General features: G+C 37.2%; 1 protein-coding gene across 3 annotated transcripts in view; it reads right to left on the bottom strand.

Annotated features, from left to right (window-relative positions):
• RARS2 (arginyl-tRNA synthetase 2, mitochondrial) overlaps positions 1-25,272 on the bottom strand; it is a 60,138-nt gene that overhangs the window by 15,569 nt on the left and 19,297 nt on the right. For all 3 annotated transcript variants that reach the window (XM_087443864.1, XM_004422104.3, XM_087443865.1), the window contains 6 exons: positions 23,926-24,028; positions 22,377-22,460; positions 18,446-18,543; positions 12,565-12,620; positions 11,019-11,102; positions 8,144-8,220 (listed from right to left, as the gene is read on the bottom strand). In XM_087443864.1, coding sequence (XP_087299990.1) covers positions 8,144-8,220; positions 11,019-11,102; positions 12,565-12,620; positions 18,446-18,543; positions 22,377-22,460; positions 23,926-24,028 — 502 coding nt within the window. The remainder of the gene's footprint in view (positions 1-8,143; positions 8,221-11,018; positions 11,103-12,564; positions 12,621-18,445; positions 18,544-22,376; positions 22,461-23,925; positions 24,029-25,272) is intronic.

Here is a 25,272-nt window from a genome sequence, read left to right on the forward strand (position 1 = left end):
CCATCAGAGGAATCACTATGACAGCTATAGCCTTACAAAATGTATTTCTTAAATAATAAGACTTGAAAGTTGAGATTACCCCTTGACCCATGGGCTGCAGAATGTTGTGTTAGCAGGCACAAAAACAACATTAATCTCATTGTACATCTCCATCAGAGCTCTTGGGTGACCAGGTGTATTGTCAATGAACAATAATACTTTGAAATCTTTTTTTCTGAGCAGTAGTTCTCAACAGTGGGCTTACAATATTCAGTAAACCATGTTGCAAAGAGATGTGCTGTCATCCAGGCTTTGTTGTTTCATTTAGAGAGCACAGGCAGAGTAGATTTAGCATAATTCCTAAGGGCCCTAGGATTTTTGGAAGGATAAATGAGCAGTGGCTTCAACTTAAAGTCACTAGCTGCATTAGCCTCTAACAAGAGAGTCAGCCTGTCCTTTGCAGCTTTGAAGCCAGGCATTGACTTCTCCTCTCCAGCTATGAAAGTCCTAGATGGCACTTTCTTCCACTATAAAGCTGTTTTGTCTACACTGAAAATATGTTGCTCAATGTAGCCACTTTCACCACCTTAGCTGGATCTTCTGGATAACTTGCTGCAGCTTCTACCTTAGCATTTGCTGCTTCACCCTGCACTTTTGTTACGGAGACGGCTTCTTTCCTTAAATCTCATGAACCAACCTCTGCTAGCTTCAAACTTTGCTTCTGCAGCTTCCTCACCTCTCTCAGCCTCACAGAATTGAGGAGAGTTACAGCCTTGCTCTGGATTAGGCTTTGGCTTAAGGGAACGTTGTGGCTGGTTTGATCTTCTATCCAGACCACTAAAACTTTCTCCATATCAGGACTAAGGCTGTTTTGCTTTCTTATCATTCGTGTGTTCACTGGGGTAGCACTTTTAATTTCCTTCAAGAACTTTTCCTTTGCATTCACAACTTGGCTAACTAGTACAAGAGGTCTAGCTTTCAGCCTATCTCAGCTTTCAACAGGCCTTCCTCACTAAGCTTAATCATTTCTAGCTTTTGATTTAAAGCGAGACATGTGACTCTTCCTTTCACTTGAACATTTAGAGGTCACTGGAGGGTTATTAATTGGCCTAATTTCAATATTCTTGTGTCTCAGGGAATAGGGAGGCCTGAGGAGAGGGAGATAGGTGGGGGAACAGCCAGTAGGTGGAGCAGTCAGAACATACACAACATTGATCAATTAAGTTTGCCATTGTATATGGGTGCAGTTCGTGGCGCCCCCAAAACAATGACAACAGTAACAAAGATCACTGATCACAGATGACTATAACAAGTATAAAAAGTTTGAAATATTGTGAGAATTACTAAAATGTGACACAGAGACATGAAGTGAGCAAACGCTGTTGGAAAAATGAAACGAAAAAACTTGCTCGATGCAGGGTTGCCACAAAGCTTCAATTCGTAAAAATTGCAACATCTGCAAAGCGCAATAGCAAAGTACAATAAAACAAGGTACGCCTGTACATATGTGTCCATAAACGGTTTGCGATTCAAAATCTCTCTCACACACACACATATACACGTGTGTGGGCACACAATTTAAGAGCAAATATATACAAAATGTTCTTATTTTCAGAAGAGAAAATGTTTTAGTTTTATTTTTTTTTTAAGTCTAGGACTTTAAATTCAAATAGCCAAACATTTAAAAATGTAATATGCATTCAAATCATTGAGAAGAATATTTTTAGAAAAAACTTCACAGAATCTTTTCCTTTTCTTAAAATTTAAAATAGAAATAATTAAAACAAAAAAACCCTTCCTAAAGCTTGAAAAATCTTGGCATTTCAGCAATTTGTAGTTATAAACCAAACATTAATGAAAATCAACAGACACTATCAAATAGAACAATAGAAGGGCCTTAATTAGCACTTAACAATCTGCCTGCAAATGCACAATATAAAACTATAACTGTTAACATTCATCACCATTTTAGAAAAAATGCTTTTCCCATCATAAAACAAATTTAGTATTATGTACTTCTGAAATTATAGACAGTTTTAATTTACAGTTACTATAAACCTTTTCAAAGCAGGCATTTTGAAGACAGCTTCCTCTTGAGGCTAGATCTAGACAAAGGGAATAAAAAGGAAATTTTAAATTTGGGTTTGATAATAAGACAATGTGGCTTAAGCAAAGAGTTTTTGAGGACGGAAGCATAATTTTGCTTTAAGTTACTAAAATGCAAAAGCCAGCTGTATTTTCATTACAGAATAAACTAAATGTCTGAGATTTCCTTAAAAGAATATTAATCTTTTCTTTTCATTATGTTGGGATTGCCAAAAAGCATTATTACATTTTATTTCTAATTTAAATGATTAAGATAGAGTCAGCTCTTGGGATGATTTGCCCAGATGTAAATAAGTGTGAAAAATAAAAGAAGTAGATATGGCTTCTTACTCCCTTTTAATTCCTTGAATTTGATTCTAGATTCCATTAGCCACAAAGGCACCATTTAATCCCTTGGTGCAGGGCTCTAACTCCATCCCTGGTGATTTTTGTCTTAAAACTGAGAGAAACTGCTAAGAATGGTTAGCATAACTTGGATATTAAAGATCCTGTTATGTGTAAATTTATTTATATTTATCTATCTTAAAATGCATTTAATTTTTATCTCATTTTTGGGAAAAGAACATATTAACAAATTCATGATCTTAATTCAAACAAACAAGTTCATTTTTAGTTTAATGTTTCATGTCTTGATCAAAAATTGCTTAGAGAACTGCTGGTTAAGAGATTCCTAGTGTTAAATGAAATATTAAAGAAATTCAAACAAATTAATACAATTTAATATATCAATACATCAAAGAGTTAACAAAAAAGTCAAAACTTGCTAGGTAAAAAATCATTTGAAGTAATTATTTCATTAATTATCAAATTCTTCCTCCTTAGTATATCATTAGCAGCATGTAAACAGCATTTTACCATCCATTCATCTTCTTTTAATATCTGGAATATCCTATTTTTATTCTCCGTACATATATAATAACATCCATGATATCTTACACCTTTATTCAAGGTTGCCAACTACTTACTCTTGTAGATCACCACGCACTAGTGCCTAATAAATACATTTCTCATGTTGAAAAAAGTGTTTTTTGCACAGTTCAGTGGGGTGGGATAATGACTGAGCTAGTCACATGTACTCTGGCCTTGCTCGGTATTTCCAACCTTGTTCTAAGAACACTCAGAGGACAATGAGACACTGTAGCGCTGTCCCAGAAGAGTAGGGGTTAGGGAGAAAGGCAAGCAGCTTTGGGGAGGACAGTCAAGAGCAATGGCGAGGCAGAGAAGCTCCCAGGAGAGAGGAAAGGAGAACTGCCTAGACTGGGAGGGGATCAGGGAACACTTTCAGAAGTAGCAGAAGCTGGGGCGGTAGCGGTCCCTCAGAGGAAAACAGTTCACCGTGTCCCTACACAGGGAGGCTGCTCTCTAGGCCTGTGCAACTCGGCCACAGCAAGAACCTCCTCGGTGAGCTTGTCACACAAGCAGGGGTGTTTGCCTGCAAGACATCATGAAGGCTTGGATACTGGGCATATCAGTCAGGCCCAGTGTGGACTGAAGAAAGAGAAGGCGTACACGCCCGTCCTGGGATGCACCTAAGAGCTTGGGGAACTCTGTGTGATTTGGGAGGTGCGGAATCCCTAGCAATGACTTAAGCTGACTCTCACCAGTCTCAAAATGGATGGCTGGGTTCAGATTTAATCAGGCTTATAATTTAAGAGCTATTTCTTCCATATAACTGTTAGAACAAATAAAATTTATATCAACCATTACAATAACTTTCCCTGAAAAAAGCAGCATGACCCAACCAGTAAAAAACTCTTGAATTGAATTCTATATAAAATAAAAATGTCTAACTGCATAAATAATCCTATATATGTCTAGAATCGATTTAGTCTTGAATTTTTTCCTTTACTTCAGTTTGAGAAACTGTTTGAGACCCTCAAGCCAGGAAAAACGTGGTCTCTTGAGGAATAGATGACTTCTTCCACATTTTTAAAAAATGAGAGCAAGTAAACATTATCACTCATCAAATTGGTGCTTTGATCTTTTCCTGTTTTCTACTTATTACTTTTTTGTTTTTTTGCTACTGATACAGGGAAGCTCAGGGTTAAATCTCTTATATAATATTACCCAGTAACAGATTATCCTCTGACTTTCTATGTGTTTTTTATTAAATGTTCATCACTGTAATTACCTCAAATCCTTTTAGAAAGAGGCAGGGTAAAACTAATGAAATTCTATGGGGGTCACTTTGAACTTAAGAAAAAATTTATACTATTTGTGTTAATATATCATGTTACCTTTATAAATGCCAGCGCTAGGGTGCAGGGGTCATGCACACCTTATTGGCATGGTATTTATCTCTTACGAGAGGCTGCTCATATTTCAGAGGAATTTCTATAGTTATCAAAATCCATATTAATAAACTACATGTAATGAGTCAGTTCTAAAACCTTCTGTAGCAAAAAAAAAAAAAAAAGCTGGGTTATATATTCTTAAAGGAACAGTGTTAGATGTTATCAAGCTCCAGTCAAGTAGTTTAAATCTAAGAGGAACCCTGAGAAATTACTTTTAAAAACTATTAAAACAGATAAAAGTAAATGATGACACCCATATATCCATAATTTAGATTTAACATTTGTTAACTTTTTACTGTAGAAATTACTTTTCAATATAAGAGGAAGGGCTTTTTGATAAATGTTCCAAAGCATATTATAAATGTTTTCCTTGAATGAATAGTGTGAATTTTAAACAGCAAATATATTAGTTATTTAACTCGTCAGCCAAATCAGGAGGGAGGAACTATCACAAAACCACTTCCCTGTTTTGTGACAGGAATTAGACAAATTAAAGAAAAAGTTTCAAATGTTGGCCAACAAAAGTCCTAAGTCCATGCACAACAAAGCCAGATGTCATGGGAAAAGAATGACTACAGGTACAGAGAAAACCAGTAATGAAGCAAAGCACAAAAAGGGAAATACAGTAGAGAAATGACTGTAGTTGTTAAATATTATCACAGAAAAAAATACTAAAACTATCATATAATATCATTTCTAATGATCTGGTTGAGAGACTGAAAACTTGGGGATACTAATCATGGTGCAATTTAGAGGGAGGTAGGCCACAAAATCTGTTATTGCATGGCCTAAGCCAAATACAAAATAAATATGCTAGAAGGTTGAAACTGCCAAAACTGAACTACTAATTGTGTCTCTGGTACAGCAATTCAAGGATGAAGGAGGAAAATGCTATGTAAGTAATTACAACTAATGGAAATGAACAGCTCAGAAAACATTTTGTCAGGCCAGTGGAGGGGGGGTGGGGTGAGCGGGGGCAGCGCAGTGCACAGAGCACTCAGGAGCCAGATGGACTGTGTTGGAATCCTGGGTCTGGCCCTTGGACTCTACATCGGTCAACTGCGTCAATAAAGTAAGTTAGATTCTGACAAATGCTAATTAGTGTATGCTACAACCAATAGCCTTTCCCTGGAGCTATACAATAAGTTTTATATTCCACAACTTAAATGAAAGGCCAAGTGGCAAAAGAAAACTACCAGATCAAATTTATTCAAACATTTACTGCCAGGCACAGTGTCTGGGGCTGGGAATAAAAGATCAGGAAGAGGTGGTCCTTCCCCTCAAAGAGCTTACAACCAACTATAATTTGTCAAGGAAAAAACCAGGGGTTCAACCAAAGCTTTGAGAAACAGATTTTCACAAACAAGAAAGGTAAACACAGACTGTTCTAAAGTTTCGTTTCCCATCAGCCAGTACCAACATTATTTATCAATACACCAAACACTTACCAAGCTTAGAATCACTATCCCCACCTCTCTGGACTCCTGGAAAGATGATGGGGATAATCTGTATTGCCACTTATGCTATATCGCACACTGTAGAGGCATGACACACGCAAGGGCACCTTTCAACTATTAAACACATTCAGTTGCTGGTATGACTTTCAGGTGTTCTTTTAGGTACAGGATAAAATCATTTATTAGTATTTGCTTAAAGTTCAGAAAACTTAATAAGGAAATAATCCTCATTTATGCTAAAAGTTACTGTTGAAAGTAATCTACAGTGACAACTGTAATTTTAAAATGAAAACTGGGTCTGCAAAAATTAGCACCAAGATAAAATAACCTGGAGCCTGCCATTTTAAGCTCTGCATTTTCTCTATCCTGCAAAGGAAGGAGGAACAGAGCAGGTGAGTGCTCTAATGGATTTCCACCTTCCATTACAAACAGCACGGTGGGTGTATGTGCCCTCTTTTGTCTATAAACGCTGCTTCCCTATGAAGCTATCAGGCAAAAGAACATCTGAAAGCAACACCATTGTTCCTTGAGTTTTTAGTTATTCATAGAAGCACTCTCTGCCCTTGTTTCTTCCTTATGTATATTCAATTAACAACCTCAAACATAGATGTGTGATCTCCTACTTTTTATGAGTCTCAAGAGGCAGGAAATTGTATTAAACCGCATAGAAAGAAATATGTTTAGGTTTCTATGGAGTTTGAGAACAGATTTTACTAAAACACTTAAACTTTATGGGCAACAAAGATTTACTATTTTCAGGATTAAATAAAAACTTTTGAGTGGGGTGAGAGAAAGATGAGAGTAGTAACTCTCAAATGTGAAACTGTACTCTAAATTTTTAAAAAGGTTCTCTCAATGACACGAGGTCTCCAAGCAGGCATCTGTATTTTCTGTGCTGTGGGTTGTCTCTGTGGGCCTGGGTCTGATGAAAGGTTCACTAATCTTGTGATAAAGTATACTTGCTATTTTGCAAAGTTTTAAAAAATGATACAGTAGGGGCTGGCCCTGTGGTGTAGTCTTGGTGGCACAGGCTTTGTGGGTTCGGATCTTGGCACAGACCTACACACCACTCATAAAGCCATGCTGTGGCAGCGTCCCACGTACAAAGTGGAGGAAGACTGGCACAGATGTTAGCTCAGGGACAATCTTCCTCAAGCAAAAAGAGGAAGATTGGTAACAGATGTTAGCTCAAGGCCAATCTTCCTCACCAAAAAAAAATAATACTAATAATAGGAATATAGTAAAAATTCCAGGCACTAAGGTGGATGCTTTATTTACAGACAACCATAAAGAATTATTAATTTTTAAACTCTTGTCCATCAAAAAAACTCTTAATAGGAAAGAGAGAGAAAAAAATCTTTTGGTTAATATTATAAATCAAAACGTAGGCATTTAAAGTGCAGTGCAGCCATGGACTCGGAAAATTACAAACCGTTAAAGGTCTTTAAGATTTAGAATGTATTTTTGTTAAATTTAACTACAAAGCCAGCTGCAGGAGAAAAATCATTTTACAACAAAAGAAAATGACGAAGCGCCCTCTGTGGCTCTGTCTAGCAAAGTAAAGCATTGTTTTGGTAAATGCTCTTCTTCACACACAGGCACATCTTTAGTCCGACTCCCCGGTATGTCACCAACATGGCTGACGTCGCATCTGTGTTTCTCCTTGTGAGGCCCAGAAATGGCAGAGATAAAACTGGGACAATGAAAAGGAAACACATCCCTGGAGATTAATTGGACAGGAAGAGCTTTATTAATGAACTCCAGGAAGAGTGAGGACAGAGAAGCACAGTATCCAAGGGACTAAATGGAATAGACTAGAAAGGAGTTCACACTGGGCAAAAGTCAGGAAAAGGAGCTGAAAGGCAGAAATGGAAAAAGCACACACAAATTCAGAGAGAAACACACTTGCCTTCCCCCACACTAGAACCAGAGCAAAAAAGTAATATACTCATGTTTTTCAAGTCTAAATGGATGATAGTTATTACCATGAAGAAAGGTGCAGTACATATCAACTGACAAAAAATTGAGAAATTTCTCTCCGTGTCGAATCTTTTAGCCTATGTGTTTATTGTGTGTCTGAAGAAATACTGTCCCAAATCAACTAAAATAGTAATAAAAGAAACACTTGGATTTGAAAATGAAAAGAACTCCCTAGTAAAATAAAAGCAACATTTTCAATCGTTTTGGTTCCTTGCTTTAAGGAACATTTTTTAAAAACCTCTGGGATTAAAGAAGGGGTTGCCAAACTGCATAGTACTCAGAGAAAAAAGTTGAAGCATTTGCTAATATTGTTTCTTGCCAACTTACTTCAAAGAGATGCTGTAAAGGATTGGACTGGAGTTTTTCTTCATAGCCAAACAGTTGGAAGCCAGTTCCCAGAAGACCTATCACAACAATCCATAAATGAAAAAATTATAAAATGGAACAGCAGAGAACAATCCTGGCAGGGAACAGGTATAGTTCTATAAAAAGATCAATCTCTCAGAGTTATATATCCTGAGAATATTGCAAAAGACACACTGTCACCTTCTGCTACCCCATAAACTGACACAAGTCAAATTCAATATATTGAATTACAAGTTCAATCTACTGAATAGATCACTGAAATTAATTTCACAGAAACCAACAGACTGTGAGCTCCCCAAAGGAAGAGTTTAGGGCTAATTTATCTTTGCACTGTTAGCTGTTAAGCTATCTTTATCCCTAGCAGACATCAATAAAACAAGCATTTATTGAGCAGCTACTCTGTGGAAGGACATCACGATGCTAGACACTGGATACTCAAAATCTGTGAAAACAAACTGATGGAAAGTGATTTCAAAACTTTCTTTTTAAACTTGTAGATGTTAAAATAAAACAAAGGTAGGAATTGGCTTGGTGTTATAATATTAGTTCTTAAACAAATAACCAAGGAAAACAAGAAAAGATAAAACTTGAAACATCCCTGATTACTTCCCCCATTCAAGGTGACCAAGCAACAAAATTCTTTTATCTGGCCATATATACTTGTCTTTTATTTGCCAATGATATTTTCTTAGTCTCCGAAAATAAGTTCAGAGTTCAGGGATAGTGTTAATTTGAACCTTTTTTTTTTTTAAAAGAAAATAGTAATTGAGGTTTGTAAACTAGCAACGAAAATTCCTAGTATGGACTGTGAATATTTATTCTCTTAAGATATTTTGCTAAAAGGTGATCATAATTTCAGTTTCAAAAGATATATGCAGCCTGGGGCCAAGAGCAATAATAGGTAGTTTAATTATTTTAAAAACCAATCTGTTTCTACAACCCTATCAATTACCAAGCCTCAGATCCAAAGGAACTATTGCCACTGGGCCTTGCTGATGCACATTTTTCTAGATAGGCTTGGCAGAAAGTAGGATGCTACTGAACACAGGGCTAGACACTACTTTGGAGCTTAGACAGGAACTAGAAGGATGACTGAAATATGTACCAGCTCTATTCACTTTCAAGCAAAAGCAAATGTGATTATGATTCAGGGTCTTGGGAACAGGATGTGGAAAGATGCCTAGAGTGTTCTAAAAAACAGAAATAGGAAAAGTAAAGGCCAATTCCATTTAACATTCCACCTAACATATTTTCAGAAACTAATTCTGTGCTTAGGAACTGTCTGCCAACTTTCCATAGCAGATAGCTAAAACAGCCCAAATTAAACTCTTCAACAATGATGGTGATGATGGAAATGTTGACAGATCATTAACCATAGCAGTCCTTTGGAGAAAAACTGCTATAATAAAATCCTGCAGCTAAAATTTAATGAATACCATAATCACACATTTGCTAACGCCTATGAAATGCCGAATCTGTCAAAGTAATATAAAGTGGATGCCATCTATTAAATCTGACTGTTGAGCCTAGAGCCTAAACCTCCGAGTACCAGCTGTTGTGAACTGCAGGTGGATTTTTAAAATGCAGGGCATGTTTTCTGATTCCTTCACAGTGAATAGTAAAGACACTGTTAACAGGTTCAAGTTGCTATCCTTTTTAGGGTCTAAAAAAAATTATTAACTGAGATGATAATCTTCATAAGAGAAGGTCATGATAAATCTGTCTTTTTGAAACTGATTTCATTTCACAAGATACGGAATATAATAGTATCAGTAAACTTTAGAACTGGCAGTGCACAATGCACTTTACAGAAGCTTTACTATCTTTATTTTGGATTAGTACTGTAAAATACTTCCCAAAACAGATTCATTCATCATTATGAGTGCCTCTTATGTGCCAAGCACTATGGATACAAAAGTAATTAAGACACAGTCCATGCCTTCCTGGAACACCACATCTAGCAGGGGAGAGAAGCACACAAATCAGAATACAGTGAGAGAAGCCTACCTGAGAAGAGCTGGGTCCCAGGAACTTGGTGATGGGCGAAGGTGGGTAAGGGGGTATCATGTGTCAGAGAACGCTTTACAGAGGTGACACTAGGGTTGGATCTTAAAATACACATAGTAGTTGCCAGAGATTTTTAAAAGTTTGCATTTCACATGCTACCGGTCCTTCACTACCTTAGCAACTTCATCTATCTTACCCTTCCACACCCTGATTACTGGCATGTATGAGCGAGGGATGGTTCTGAGCAAACTCACGACATTAGAGATAATTTGTGGCACTCAACTATTTGGGTCTCACTCCTCTCTTCCTCTCTTTTCTTTTCGAACCCCTGCCACTATAGAATTTAAGGAGATGTCAAAGTCTCCCAGTTTGTTTTTCCTCTAGGCCACTGGCCAGGGTATGACCTCAGCTCCCACTTCATGTAGGATAGCCTAGGCAGGCTGGACCTCACTAGTTTTAAAAATAGCAGGGCTGTGGTTGAGAAGCGTGTATACAGCTATTTACTTTTTCCTTATATACTCACTTCTCCATTTAACTAACAAATTTAAGCTACTTTTCTTTAATAAAACCACAAAAGTCTGTATTTATCAGGTCTTGCTCTGAATGTGTTAAGTTTCATCCCTGAAAACTTATTTGTGTGGTGAGACTTACTCTAATAAATAAAAAATAAGATTCATGCAAAAGAGCTATTAGGAAAAAAAAGAAGTAGGAGGCAGTACTTCATCCAGTGGGATTCTGCCTATATTCTGTCCAGATGACCAAGTGACATGATATTAAAAGAAATTAAATTTAATAAGGAAATAAAAAATAAAATCTCAAACTTACTTACCAAACTGCATGCCCCAATCTCCAAGGTAATTTATTCTTGTTACTTGATGTCCTAAAGCTTCTTTGAGATTTGCTATAAAATTTCCTAGTAATCAATAAAATATACAGTTTCTCATTCTTGTTATCCATTTTGGCATAAAAACCAAGTGCTTCTCTATTATCAAAGCATAACATAGAAAATTCTTTTGGCAAAATTTACCAACTCAATTTTTTTTACTAAAACATTCATTATTGTGTTTTCATCATTTTTTTGGAATGGGAATAAGGAATTATTTTGGGGGCAGTTATTTCAAAGAATCTCACAATTTTCACAAGAACAGAATTTTCATCAATGTTAATGGGAGTTAGGAAAACATGCTAGAGTAATTGTTATTCCAAATCAATTCCAAGGACAGAAAATAACAAAATCTTAGTAATTAACAAGAAATATATAATTTGGCTGTGCCCTAAAGAACCTGAGCCATACTGTTTTTTGTTTTTTGTCTTTTTGGTGAGGAAGATTAGCCCTGAGCTAACATCTGTCACCAATCCTTCTCTTTTGTTTTTTGGTTTTTTTTGTGAGGAGATCAGCCCTGTGCTAACATCTGCCAATCCTCCTCTTTTTTTTTTTGGCTGAGGGAGACTGGCCCTGGGCTAACATCCGTGCCCATCTTCCTCCACTTTATATGGGATGCCACCACAGCATGGCTTGCCAAGCAGTGCATCGGTGCACGCCCAGGATCTGAACCGGCGAACCCAGGGCAGCCACAGAGGAGCGTGCGCACTTAACCACTTGTGCCACCGGGCCGGCCCCCAATCCTCTTTTCGTTGAGGAAGATTGGCCCTGGGCTAGCATCCTCCTCTATATGTGGGACGCCTGCCTCAGCATGGCTTGATAAGTGGTGCGTAGGTCCGCACCCAGGATCTGAACCTGCGAACCCCGGGCCGCTAAAGCAGAGCGCACAAACTTAACCACTACGCCACCAGGCCAGGCTCATACTATTTTTTTTTCCCTAAATAGCTCACTCTACCTTCTTGTAATCACTTAAGTCCATCCTCTCGTGCCTGATCCCTAACAGCACATAGTAGTCCAAGACCTTCACCTTCCTGTACTGCTGATGCTGGTTTGATAATCAACATTTATTCCACTGTCCTTCTAGTGTGCCTTCACATACTGCAGAGGCTGGAAACCTAAAAATTACATTTCCTAGAATCTCTTGCAGTTAGAGTTCCAGAAGTCACTTAGGTTTGGGCAATGAGATACATTTTGCACGAGATTTAAAAGGTGAAAATGAGGCGGAAGGGGAGCTACTTCTATTTTTTCTGACAAGCACAGCTGTAGAGGCCTTGTTTTTTAGTGACATCAGTACTAGAAGTCCTAACATCCTGCCACGTAAGCTCCAAAGGAAGTGAAAGACAGGGTATAGGGCTGCCTCTTTGCTATTATGAATTCTAGAAGACACAGCAGGAGTGGTGGCAGTTTCCTGACTGAGACAGTAGCAGTGTGGTTCCAGAGCAGTGAAAGTGATGGCATGTTTAGTATTTTCTATGAAACTAGCAACACTTACCTATGATGGTGGAACGCAAATGTCCAACGTGAAATTTTTTGGCAACATTAGGTGAACTGCAAATAATTGCAAAAGTTATTTTTCTGTCCTCAGAACAAGAGTTCTAAATTGAACTAGGTCATGCCTCCATAGTTTAACACAAATGGGGACTAAGGCCTTTGGTAATTTAGGGCAAAGATAAGTTAAAAATTAGAAATTTAGAGCAAAAATAAATTAGAACTCAGAAAGAATCATCCTTAGTGAATTGATCTTGTGACTTATAAGGTAGTACCATATACAGAAGTGGCTCACTGAGGAAGCAAATACATTTAAGGACTGATAAAAAGATGAAGAAATTCAGAGATATTGTTTTGACACAAACAATGTAGATTACTGAGAATTAAGTTTAGCACACCAGTTCTCAAATCCTTTATCCTCTTAAAAATTATTGAAGACCCTAAATAAATTTTATTTATATGAGTAAGATCTATCAATATTTACTGTTATCAGAAATTAATATAAAAAATATAAAAATATTTATGTATAAAACTTCCCAGAATAACCAGAAATCTGATTCACCACTCCAAATTCTCAGTCAATACATTTATCACTCCTGTGTGTGCTTGAGAAGTTGTAATCAATAATTTAACAATAGCATATGTTTCTAGAGCACTCGCTACTTGACAGGCACAGCTTCACACAATTTACATGCATTAACTCATTCAACACTCAGAGGAGCTGTGAGGTAAGGTACTCTCATCTCTTATTTTACAGACGAGGGAACTGAGACAAGGAAAAGAGATAATAAAGCAAATGTGGCAATATCTTGGACTCCTGAATCTGGGTGATGAGCATATAGGACTTGATTATAATGTTCTCTCTGTTTTGTGTATGTTTGAAAATTTCATAAGTTTTTCAATACTAAAAAAAAAAGACACATTAACTTGAATACAGCTGGTTAAAAAGTGGTAAAAATAGAGCTTAATTTTGGTCTTCTATCTCTAAAGCCTTGTTATATATCTTTTTTAAGGACATTATGATTTAAAAACCTGATCCTACAGATACCTGCACACAATTGAGAAATCATGCAACTATAAGGATGTTGATTTAATCATTATTTAGAAAGAAAGTAAACGTTCTTCTATAGGATTAAAAAATAAGGAATCTTCTACTTCTACCCAAGAAGAGACTGGATTTACTATTCTGCCTTAAACAACCAGAAAACCAGAAAAAGATATGAAACACTAGTTTTATGACACCAGACAACAGGACAGTGCTCCTGAGAGAATGACAGCAAACAAGGTGACCCTTAGGACTGCCTAACTAGCAAATTTGTGGAACTTGTAGCTAAAGCAGAAAAATCTATAGCATGAATGTTTATATTAGAAAAGAAGAAAGATTTCAAATGAAGAATCTAAGGTTCTCTTTTAAGAAACTAGATGGGGAAGAGCAAACAAAATCCAAAGTAAGCAGAATAAAAGTGAATAATATAGATGAAAGCAGAAATCAATGAAATAGGAAAAAATGACAGAGAAACTGTTCTATATCATAATTGTATTGGTGGTTATGTGACCCATACACTTTTGCCAAAACTCGTCAAATTATGTTGAAATTTGGTGAACCATATTGTATGTAATTGTAACTCAATCATGCTGACTAAAAAAAAAAAAAAAAAAAAAAAAACTCCAGACAACAAAATACTAAGATACAATAAAAATAATAAGCCAGTGCTGGATGTACTGATACTAAAGGAACATAAGATACATTGTTTAGTGGAAAAAAGCAAGGACTAGAACAATGTATATAACATGTGTGATCTGTTTATAAAAGCACAGAAAAAGCACAGAATATTTCTAGGTGGGTAAACAAGAAACTGGCATCAGTGAATGCCCATTCTGAAAGAAGCAGAAAACTGGGATGGGGGGGAGACTTCCTTTTCACTGAATATCCTTTTGTAATCTTTGAATTTTTAAAAACTAGGTATTTATATTATTTAAAAAAAAGCTTTCGCTGGGGCCGGCCCCGTGGCGTCGCGGCTAGGTGCACATGCTCCGCTGCTGGCGGCCCAGGGTTCAGATCCTGGGCGCACACCGATGCACCGCTTGTCAGGCCATGCTGTGGCAGCGTCCCATATAAAAAATGGAGGAAGATGGGCACAGACGTTAGCCCAGGGCCAGCATTCCTCAGCAAAAAGAGAAGGATTGGCATGGATGTTAGCTCAGGCCTGATCTTCCTCACCAGAGGAAAAAAAAAAAAGCTTTCCCATAACTTTTTTTTCTCTAGGATTAGAAGAATTGAATCTATCTAGGTCTTCACAAAAGGTCCCTTGAAATCATCAATTTGCCATTCTCTGGCACCATATTCCTACTGGGAAAGGAATACAATGAAATGGAAAACATAAATTTAATTCCTTTGGCAACCAAAGTAGCCACTATGAATTACAATTTGGACACTTCACTGGGGCTTTAAAAAAATTATTTCATATAATTTCCTCAATCTTGTAAGAAAAGACAGATATTTTTACTCTTGTTTTCCAGATAAGAAAAGAGACTAGAGAAATAAACTGCCATCCATGATCACTGAATCAGTTACTGAGAATTGGTACCCTGATCCCCTGGATTCCCATTTTACCAATCAGAGGTCACCAATCTGTTTGTGAGGAGAACACTTTACACTGGGGAACAGCAGGGGGTGGGGAAGATTGTGCTAAGAATAGGAAAGTATACCACTACTGACTGTGCTCCTGCAGATTTGATCTGAACAAAACAGGAAAGGCTGCCTTCGCAGAGAGGGGAGAGGCAATAGTAGTAGCTTCAAGTCTCACTCCACCTACCCATTTCTGAAAATGAGAGCCCAGGTCCGTGATGGACAGTCATCTACGCTGGCACTTTATCACAGTACTCCTAGATCTGACAATATATATGCCAAGCAACACTGTGCATCAAGGAGGCAGTAAAGGTTAAGTATACAACAGTCAGAGTCCCAGTTAGCTCTACGACTCTGAGCAAGTTACCTGACCTGTTATCATCACCATCGTCTCAATTTAGGGGACAAGTTTCTTGAACACAGTGATTATATCTCTTGCTTTTTGGGGGAAAGTTGCCTGGTCTATTTAAGACATTATATATTTAAAAATTGTTCTTCTCTCACTTCTCTCATTTTCAGAAAAAATTCAAGAACAAAGTTTTCTATCAATTTTGACCCTGTCTCCCACCTGTTTGTCTCCACTTTGAAACCACAATGAAAAGCATCACAGCATCTGGAAAACTCTAAGAGAGGGAGCAGCTATGGTCCCACAGATGGAAAATAACAGAGCAAAGATGGCCGCTGGAAATGGACTTTGCCTACAACAGCATTCAGATGCTCATTTAAGTTCCAGCCTTCCTTAACTGCTTCAGAAAAAAGTTGAGAGGGGCGAATCGACAAGCAAATAAACCGCCATACAAAAAGCCTACAGAAGACAACTCAAATAGAGCAGGTTATTTTTAGGCATTTCTTACAAGCACAAACAAAAAAGAGCACTATACGGGAAACAAAAACTTTGAGGGAAAGCCAGAGAATCAATGAGTAAGGAACACTGAGGTCTTAGTAGTTTGAGCTTGGTTGGGGAGGAGGGATGGTGAAGGTGAAGTGAAAATGGGGAGGAAGGTGTTAAAAGTGAGCAACTTTTCAAGTTTCAAGAAACTTAGGATGGCATTATGTCAAGGGTGAATGTGTGGTAACAGATACTATGCCACCTCCCTACTGATTTTCCTCTACCGCTGGTTAGGGAACAGCAAGGAGTGTGAGAGGAATACAGAACTGAGGTGCCTCCCCAGAGAAGAAGGGTAGGCGTACTGCATCAATTTAAAGACATGAATGAAAAGAATTAAAGATGGCCACAAATTCTTTGCCACTCTTGCCATTAAGAGATGAAGTCTATTTTCCCCGCTGTTGAAGCTGGGCTGATCTTGTGACTTTCTTTACTAGCAGAAAGTGACAGAAGAGATGCTGTGCCTGTTACAGGACCAGATGTTTTTACTATTTTGGAGCCCTGAACACCTTTGTAAAGAGGTCTGGCTACTCTGCTGGAGAGAGAACGTGGACAGGGAGAGATGCCTGGCCAGCTCTCAGGTCAGACGCCAGATAAGTAAATACATCACCTGGACTTCTAGCTCCAGCAGTCTCTAGATGACCAGAGCTGCATAAGTGACCACAGGCAAGTAAAAGAACCATTGAGGTAAGCTCTCCCTGATTTCCTGATCTATGGAGTCATTAACATTAAAATGGTTGTTGCACTAATCAACAGTTGGCAAACTTTTTTCTTAAAGAGCCAGATAGTAAATATTTTAGGTTTTCAGGCCGTCCAGTCTCTATCTCAACTATTCAACTCAACTCTATGCCACTAAAGTATGAAACAAGGCACTGTGACAATATGTAAATGAATGTGTAAGCCTGTGTTCCAATAAAACTTGATTTACAAAAACAGGTGGCAGATTGGATTTTGCTCATAGCTGAAGTTTGCCAATTCCTGTATTAAGTTTTGGAGTGACTTGTTATGCAAAAAGAGATAACTAAAATGACAGGCAACTTTCTTTAGGGGATAGATGGCCTTAGTGTAGTTCCTCTGTGGAGTGAGGATGACTGCAGGAAGTCCTTCTCCTCTCTTTCATGCAATTATTACACTAAACTTTAAATAGCACGATTGGGGTGCACTGGTAGCATAAGCTTTATTCATAGTATCTGTCTGCTTCACAGGAGCATTAGCTTACTCAACAATCAGTCCTTATCAAAAACAGGTGAGTTTACTGAATCTTAGAGGGTCTGCTTTCCTTTAGAACATGAGTGAGTGGTAGAGACAGTACAAATGTGGAATCCATAAAACCCACTCACCTCTGATTATCCAGGTGCTAATCACAACTAAGTTATAATTTCATAAAACTTATAAATTATAATGAGTTAGGAAACCTGAAATCATATTTCCCATATCAATTTTTAAAAATCCTCCACAAAAATATATACTTAAGAAGACAAAAGACTCTAGCAAGTTCTATCTTTCTAAGTGGAAAATAGTTCATCAAGACTCTTCTCCAGGGGCCAGCCAGGGTGCAAGAGGTTAAGTGCGCACGCTCCGCTGCGGTGGCCCAGGGTTCGCCAGTTCGGATCCCTGGCGCGCACTGACTGACCACGTGTCAAGCCATGCTGTGGCGGCATCCCATATAAAGTGGAGGAAGATGGGCATGGATGTTAGCCCAGGGCCAGTCTTCCTCAGCAAAAAGAGGAGGATTGGCAGATGTTAGTTCAAGGCCAATCTTCCTCACACGAAAAAAAGACTCTTCTCCAGCTTTTAGGAAGGCAAATACAATATCTCTGATAATTTTCATGGACTGTCAACCTGTCAGTTGTACGCTGACAGTGTTCCCTTTTCTTTTTTGGTTACCTAAAAACAGTTCAAATGTTAGATGGTTGTACTGATAGCACATCAGAAAGTTATTATAAAGACTATTTAGAGGCATATTAAAACTTCAAGCTATTTTTCTGGTAATTTTTAAAAATATGTATTACAACCACTCCAAGGCTTTGTTCTCTAGTAATCACATTGTTTTAAAATTCTTAATATGGTAGTAACCATTATCTCTGCCTTAAGAGTCGACTAAGATGAAAAAGTAGTTCTTCCAAAAAGATAACTATTAAACAATAAAGAAAGAAAAAAAACCCACAATAATCACTAGACATTTTTTTGATTGGAGTCCAAACACTTTTATTCATGGTTTAATGATCAATTCACTGTGATTTTAAGAAAATATAATCTCACGGGTTTTCAATTTTTCCTTGTGTAATTTTGTGAGACCCCAGATAATGGTGAAATGCTCCCCTGGCCCAGCTAGTTGATTACCGACACAAAAGATGGGCAGGTACTCACCTGAATTCAACCACAATCTTCTTCTGGGGAAGACCAGAGAAAAGTTCACTTTTTAATCCGTATTTTGAACCATCTTCGATTACTTGTTGTAGCACTATCTGAAAAATAAAAGGTGTGGGATTTAATGAGAGAAAAATATTGCAATTTTCTTAATCACTTTGTTACTAGAAACTAAATATTCCTAATGTGCTCATTCTAATTTATGGACATATCAGTCTGTAGCACAGGACAGATTCTGTGAGGGAAAAGAGAAATCTTAGGAACTCTTAGGAGCTCCAAGGTTTCAGACTTGGTTAGCTAAGTGAGTGGGAGTGGAGCTCATGGAAATGGAGAATGTAGAAGATAGAGGAGCTTTTAACTACAGAATGTCAGTGAGCTAGCAAAGTTTCCTGATATTCCAATAGATGAATAAGCTAGAGACTCATCTATTCATCAATATGTTTAAATGCAAGACATACTTAGTAGTGTACATATAGCTGCATAAAAAGTTTATAATCAGAAATTAAATCTTTCAAAAGTTTCACTTTTTGGAATGCTTTAGCAAATTAACGAACATTCCATTTGGCTGGTACTTTCTGTTTGTCTGTGACCATCACATTTTCTGTGGATGATTTCTGTCACTTTATGTAACCGTTTTTTGGTTGATATTTCTCTAGAGCTCTCATCAGGACTTCGAAGGAAGCTACCATTACCTATCTATCTAGTTAATTCTTTGGTCAATAGTTGAAAACTGCTTAATCATTCATTCTTTCCATGCATTGGGCCAACTGGCACTACTTGTGACTTGAATGCATCCACTGCCAATTGATAGAAACTCAATTAGTGAAACAATGAGTAGAATTAGAGCCATTTAAATTAGTATCTCTTTTTCTGTCTTTTTTTCTTAAGTTTTGGTAGAGCATGCAAACTTGAATTTGGCAAACAAAAAATGCATGTGTGCATATGAAATAAAAATGATCTTATCCACTGTGTATTTCCAAGGCATACTTAAAAATACAGGATATTGTTTGCCTTTTCTCTATTTGGTTAAACTCATATTTTTTTTTTTCTCCTGCTAAACTGAATTAACTATTACTCGAAGTTATAGTTTCTCTTGAAAGTCATCTGTAAGCTACTGACAGGTAGAAGTTTGGTATCAAAATCACAGTTCTTCACAATGTATGAATTGGTCACACCATCTTCCAGCTTTGAAAAATTTATTATCTAGTTCCAGAGATTTGGCAGTTCCTACTGACTTTAATTTCACATTTTAGCCTCCTACCTTTCAGGATGATTTATATGAAGACGTTTTAAGCCATCATTAGTGATCCAGACTTAAGCTAACATTTAATCATCTCTGGTGCTGCCAGTGCTAATAATTTAATTGCAATGCATGAACAGATACATTTTATGCAAGTCTAAGTTTGTACATGTGTAAGGAATGACAAATTCAAAATTCTCTGCTTGAGGAATAAGTTTTAGACATAGATCATTGGCTACATTTCAGTTTTGATAACTTTAAAATGTAAAAAAAAAAAAAAAAAGTTTTGGGGCTGGCCCGGTGGCACAAGCCGTTAAGTGCGCGTGCTCTGCTGCGGTGGCCTGGGGTTCGCTGGTTCAGATCCCGGGCGTGCACCGATGCACCGCTTGGCAAGCCATGCTGTGGCGGCATCCCATGTAAAGTGGAAGAAGATGGGCATGGATATTAGCCCACGGCCAGTCTTCCTCAGCAAAAAAAAGAGGAGAATTGGCAGATGTTAGCTCAGGGCTGATCTTCCTCAAAAAAAAAAAAAAAAGTTTCATAATAGTCCTAAGCAGGGCTGAATTTGGGGGCTGGCCCCACGGCCTAGTGGTTAAGTTCGGCGTGCTCCGCTTCAGCAGCCCAGGTTCGTTCCTGGGTGCAGACCTACACCACTTGTCAGCAGCCAAGCTGGGGAGGTGACCCACGTACAAAATAGAGGAAGACTGGCAGAGATGTTAGCTCAGGGCAAATCTTCCTCAAGCAAAAAGAGGAAGATTGGCAGCGATGTCAGTTCAGGGTGACTCTTCCTCAGAAAAAAAAAAGGGCTAAACTTTTTTCTTGATGCAATCTGAAAAATTCATTAGATATGCAAATGACCACTGGTTAAGGTCTGAAAATAATGAAGCCACATGTAGAAGAAATTAGGCTTTGAGCAAACAAGAATTATCACTAAAAAATTACAACTTATAACACTGGCACATTCAATACTTCTTTTTCAGAGGATGGGTGTTCACTGCTCTAGGATGTATCTTTACTGTGAGACTGAGCAAGGCTACTGTGAGCAATCTGTTTGTTCCTTTAATGAAAATCACACTAAGATCCAGATCCTCAAAGCTGCAATGAAGAGAGGATGTCCACGTGAGAAAGAGTAGCTGAATCTCAAAGCCATGACTCCTGTCCCTTCGTTGTCAATTGAGAAGGTTTAGGAATATTTTTAATAAGCGAGCTAGTGGGACTCCTTATACAGGAGAAAATCTCATAGTGTGTTAATTGTAATAAAGCAAGAAAATTCATAGTCACTGAAATTTTAAATTATTAAGTAAATATACGCCTTGCATCAAAATATAAACCACATCTCTTTCAGCTAACCTGACTGTAAAGGCAAACCCCATCTACTACAGCACATTTTCCCATCTCTGGGAAAAGAAAAAAAGTAAAATATTGCTGCCTATCAAGTGACCTGAAGTTTGAAGGGCACTTTGGTGAGCTGCATTTCTACTTTCATAAAAATTGAGACAGCAACTAGAAGATCGAGTAACTTATTTATAAACGGTAAATTAGACTCACTGGTTTGCTAAGTTGACATGAAATTTATCAAGAACTCAGCAGGTTGTAGACATTTTTTAACAAGCTCAAAACAAATTTCCTTCTTGTCCTTGTGACTGATTTTGGTTAACCAGTCTACCCTGAAGTAAGAATGAAAAAAAGATAAAAGAAAAAAGTTCAAAGATTTAGAGACAAGCATGAAACACTAACTTTCCCTCAGAAGAATTATAGGGCTGATGGGCAAATGTCTGTACACTATATAACCTTGGTAAGAAACTATATTATTAGAAATTTTGGTCTTACAGTTATTTTCAATTCAAGACTGCAGCATTCACTAAGCCTGACCAAACCGACACTGGTGTGTATTTGTTTTCTTAAAATAACAGACCAAAGCATACATTATGATAAATTTTAAATTTCAATTGAAATGACACTCTCAACAAAAGGTCTCCTTCCAAACCATCTTTCCAGGATTACCTGTTCTCTATGGTTTCACTCAAGTGAGACCCAATTCCTCTAGGAGATTTCCCTCTAGGCCATCCTGATTTCTCCATCTCTGATCTTTCTTATGTGTGATGTATCAATCACCTTTTTTTTGTTTTAATATTTATTGTTTTATTAAAAGAAGAAGCTGTCTTATGGTTTCTTCCGTATAAATCTTATGCTCCCAACAGATTATAGGCTACCAGAGAGCAGAAACCAGTAGTACCTTTTTTGTATCCAATAAAGAGTCCATAATTCACTCAACAATGGTTCTCTCACACCTACTACATGCCAGGCACTGTGCTAGGAACTGGGGATCCAATAGGGAGAAAAACAAATGCTATAAGCCCTAATGGAAATTAGAGTTTAAAGGGCAACAGGCATTAATCAAATAAAAAGAATATAAAATAGCAACTATGATAAGTTCTGCAAAGGAGAGGTATACAGTGCTATAACAGCATATAAATAAAGGAGTCAGAAAGGTACTGCCCAGGAAATATCAAGATTTGAAGGATAAGCAGGAGTTAACTTGGGATGGCACTCCAGGCAGAGGGATCAGAATGTGCAAAGGTGTTGCGGTAACAGGAAGCACAATAAGTTTAAGAACTGGAGGAAAAGCACTGTAACTAAAGCAGAGAGAGTGTGCGAAGGTGCAGTAGCTAGAACATAACACATTCTTACCTTTGTTAATAGTTCTCTGTTTATTTTGAAATTTACAGTCCCTTGACCAGTGCTGATTTCACTCACCACTGTATCACATTTTAGCTGAAAAGATAACGAATCAAGTAAAACAGGTAGGTTATAAAACAGGCCCAATGAGATTTGTAGTTCTAATACTATCGAATTGGCTTCCAAAGGCAGCAAGTGTGTCATCTCTCACAGTCGTTATATCCGAACCTAGGCCTTAGCCACTCTCTTCAGTCCCATCATTCTATTTAGGTAAACAGGTTTTCTTCTCTTCCTGACTAGAACGCTATTTTGTCTTCAGAGTCTCTCTCTTCCTCTTTCCCATTCTCTCACTTCAAATTCTCCATCTAACATGGGAGAGAAAGAGCACCACTTTTCCCAACCCTACATACCCTGTTGTGCAATGAACTCTCTTTATTTCACCCACCTTTCATGACAGTGATCGAATACGACATTCTATCAGGGCTCACACTAAAAAAGTTGCACCAACACATAAAATGTAAATAATTTAAATACTTCGTATTCAATGAATATGCTTTAAATTTTTAACCAACTAGATGTTCAAAGCACCTGATATACCCATGGAACTTGAGGAGATACCTGCTGTCACTGAAGACACAGTAGTCTTTACTTTTTGAGAACTCACAGGAGACGGGGGGAAAGAGGCTAAATATTGTAATTAGAATAATTCTACTCTTGGTGTACTTCCTGATAAAATCTGCGGTGATTTTGTGATCAAATAAATATTTATTCAGCTATCAAAGCTCCTTTATGATATTCATTCTTTCTTTTTAATGTTATGTGTTTTGCTTTTTTAAATTATTTTATTGAGGTCATATTGGCTTATAACATTGTGTACATACTCATTCTTTAAACATCTTTTTCTATGATAGTGACTTTCATTGTTCCAATTCTTGAGCATGCCCAGACACCTCCTCTGTGTCACAGGTAATAACTCTATTAAAAAAAAAAACCTTGTCCAACACCTATGTTTTCTGATAGTATTATAGTAACAATTTAGACTTGGTCATTCTCTACAATCCTTTCAATTCCTCTTTTAGATACCAAAGCCATCAGAGAAATTAGAAATGAAAGAGGTTTATTAAATCATCTAACCACCTCTTCTCTGCAATCATGATTCTATTTACATCTAATCATTTCTGCTCATATTTTAATGTTCATCTTCTCAGAAACTCATTTTAAAAATTGTAACCCACTGCTCTAATTTATCAAGCTTGTTCTCCTAAATTCAGAAGTCTATCCAGCTTCAATCTGTAAATTTAATTAACACTTCAGTCCTCCTGTAGGTAGTTAATCAAAAAATTGAACAATGTCAGCTCAAGAGGAATGCTTTACAACTAATTTCAAAAATCATCCTAACCTTATAGTACATGGCTAAAATGAATTTATACTTTCCAAGGTGCCTTGAACAAAGAAACACTACTAAATTCATTATTATGGCTGAGATAGCCTGCAGAGTATTTTTTTCTTTAAAATAATACATTTATTATAATGCCAAAAAGCGATAATAGTGCTAAAGTACCTTCTCTGCTAGTCTTGTGGCTTCAACTTGCATATCTGGTCTTGAATGGTCATTGTTGTTCTCCAATAGAGATTCCACAGAAAGCTGAAAATCAGCTACTTCTCTAAAGACAGACATTGAAATAGGAAAAGGCTGTTGTTACCTTAAAAAACATTACCAGTGTAACAAAAAAAGACTAATCACTATGGGTTCTCCACATTGACACAATTTTATCAGAAAAGGTGTTACATTCAAAATATAAGGCAAAGAAACTGGAAATATCATCACCTTGTATTTATTTAGAACTTTATCTTGTATCATCTTACTAAATTCCTCCTCTTCTATTACCTAGTTTTAGCTTTATGATATCTCTGTGAGAGAGGTAGAGCAACCACCTTATTTTATAGATGTGAAAATTGACAAGTTCAATGTCTCCCTTAAAATCCTACTGCAATGAATAAGTAGACTCAGAAAAAAGCTCAGGTTTCTTCCTCCACTATTCCAAACGCTGGCTTCTTTTAAGCCCCTCCAATGACCTCTAAATGACCAAAGCAAAAATATTTTTAAAATGTTGTAATCTGAATTTCAACATGAAAAAAGAATATTATTCTTAACACTCAGTAGTTCATTAAAGAGACAGACATTGCCATTCGTCCTTTTCACTGGATTAGTGATGAAACTGCAAAAACAAAGGAACCAAGAAACAAACACAAAGGAAAGTGATTAGTAAAAAGAACCATCCGCTTCATGAGAGCAGTTATCTCTAGGGAAGGGTGGTAGGGAGTAGAATCAAAGAAGTATATATAAATGGCTTCTACAGTATCTACAATGTTTGATTTATGAAAACAAAAATCAAGAGTGTCCCCTTACCCACGCCACACAAAAAGGACAAATTTGGAAAAAAGTTAAGACTTGACATGTTAGAAAGTGAGCACAAGTGTTCATTACACTATTCTCTATAAACTTTTCTGTAGTTTGAAATAGTTCAGAGTGTAAAAAAAATTTAATCAATATACAAACATCTACACAATTACCCACTGAATATCTTCTGATGTTTAATAAGGAACTAGAGAATGTGACTCTATGGGCAGAGTAAGTGGGTTGAACCATTGTCTGTCTAGCCCATCTGTCACTGACACAAAAGGACATATGTTAGAGCAGCACAAACGACTTCCTTTTCATCACTTTTGATATTCGGGGACATGCCTAAAAAATCCTGTGTGACTTCTGATTAACATCACATTAAAGAACTTAGTCAACAATGACCATTAAGAATTTTCCTGAGCCTTAATCCATTATCCAAGCAGCCCAGTGTGGATTACATTTACCAACCCAAACTCATCTACTGATATGTGAGCTGTAACTGCA

The sequence above is a fragment of the Ceratotherium simum genome, chromosome 19, assembly GCF_057802395.1.
Source record: "Ceratotherium simum simum isolate JZ-2026a chromosome 19, ASM5780239v1, whole genome shotgun sequence".
Lineage (NCBI taxonomy): Eukaryota > Metazoa > Chordata > Mammalia > Perissodactyla > Rhinocerotidae > Ceratotherium > Ceratotherium simum.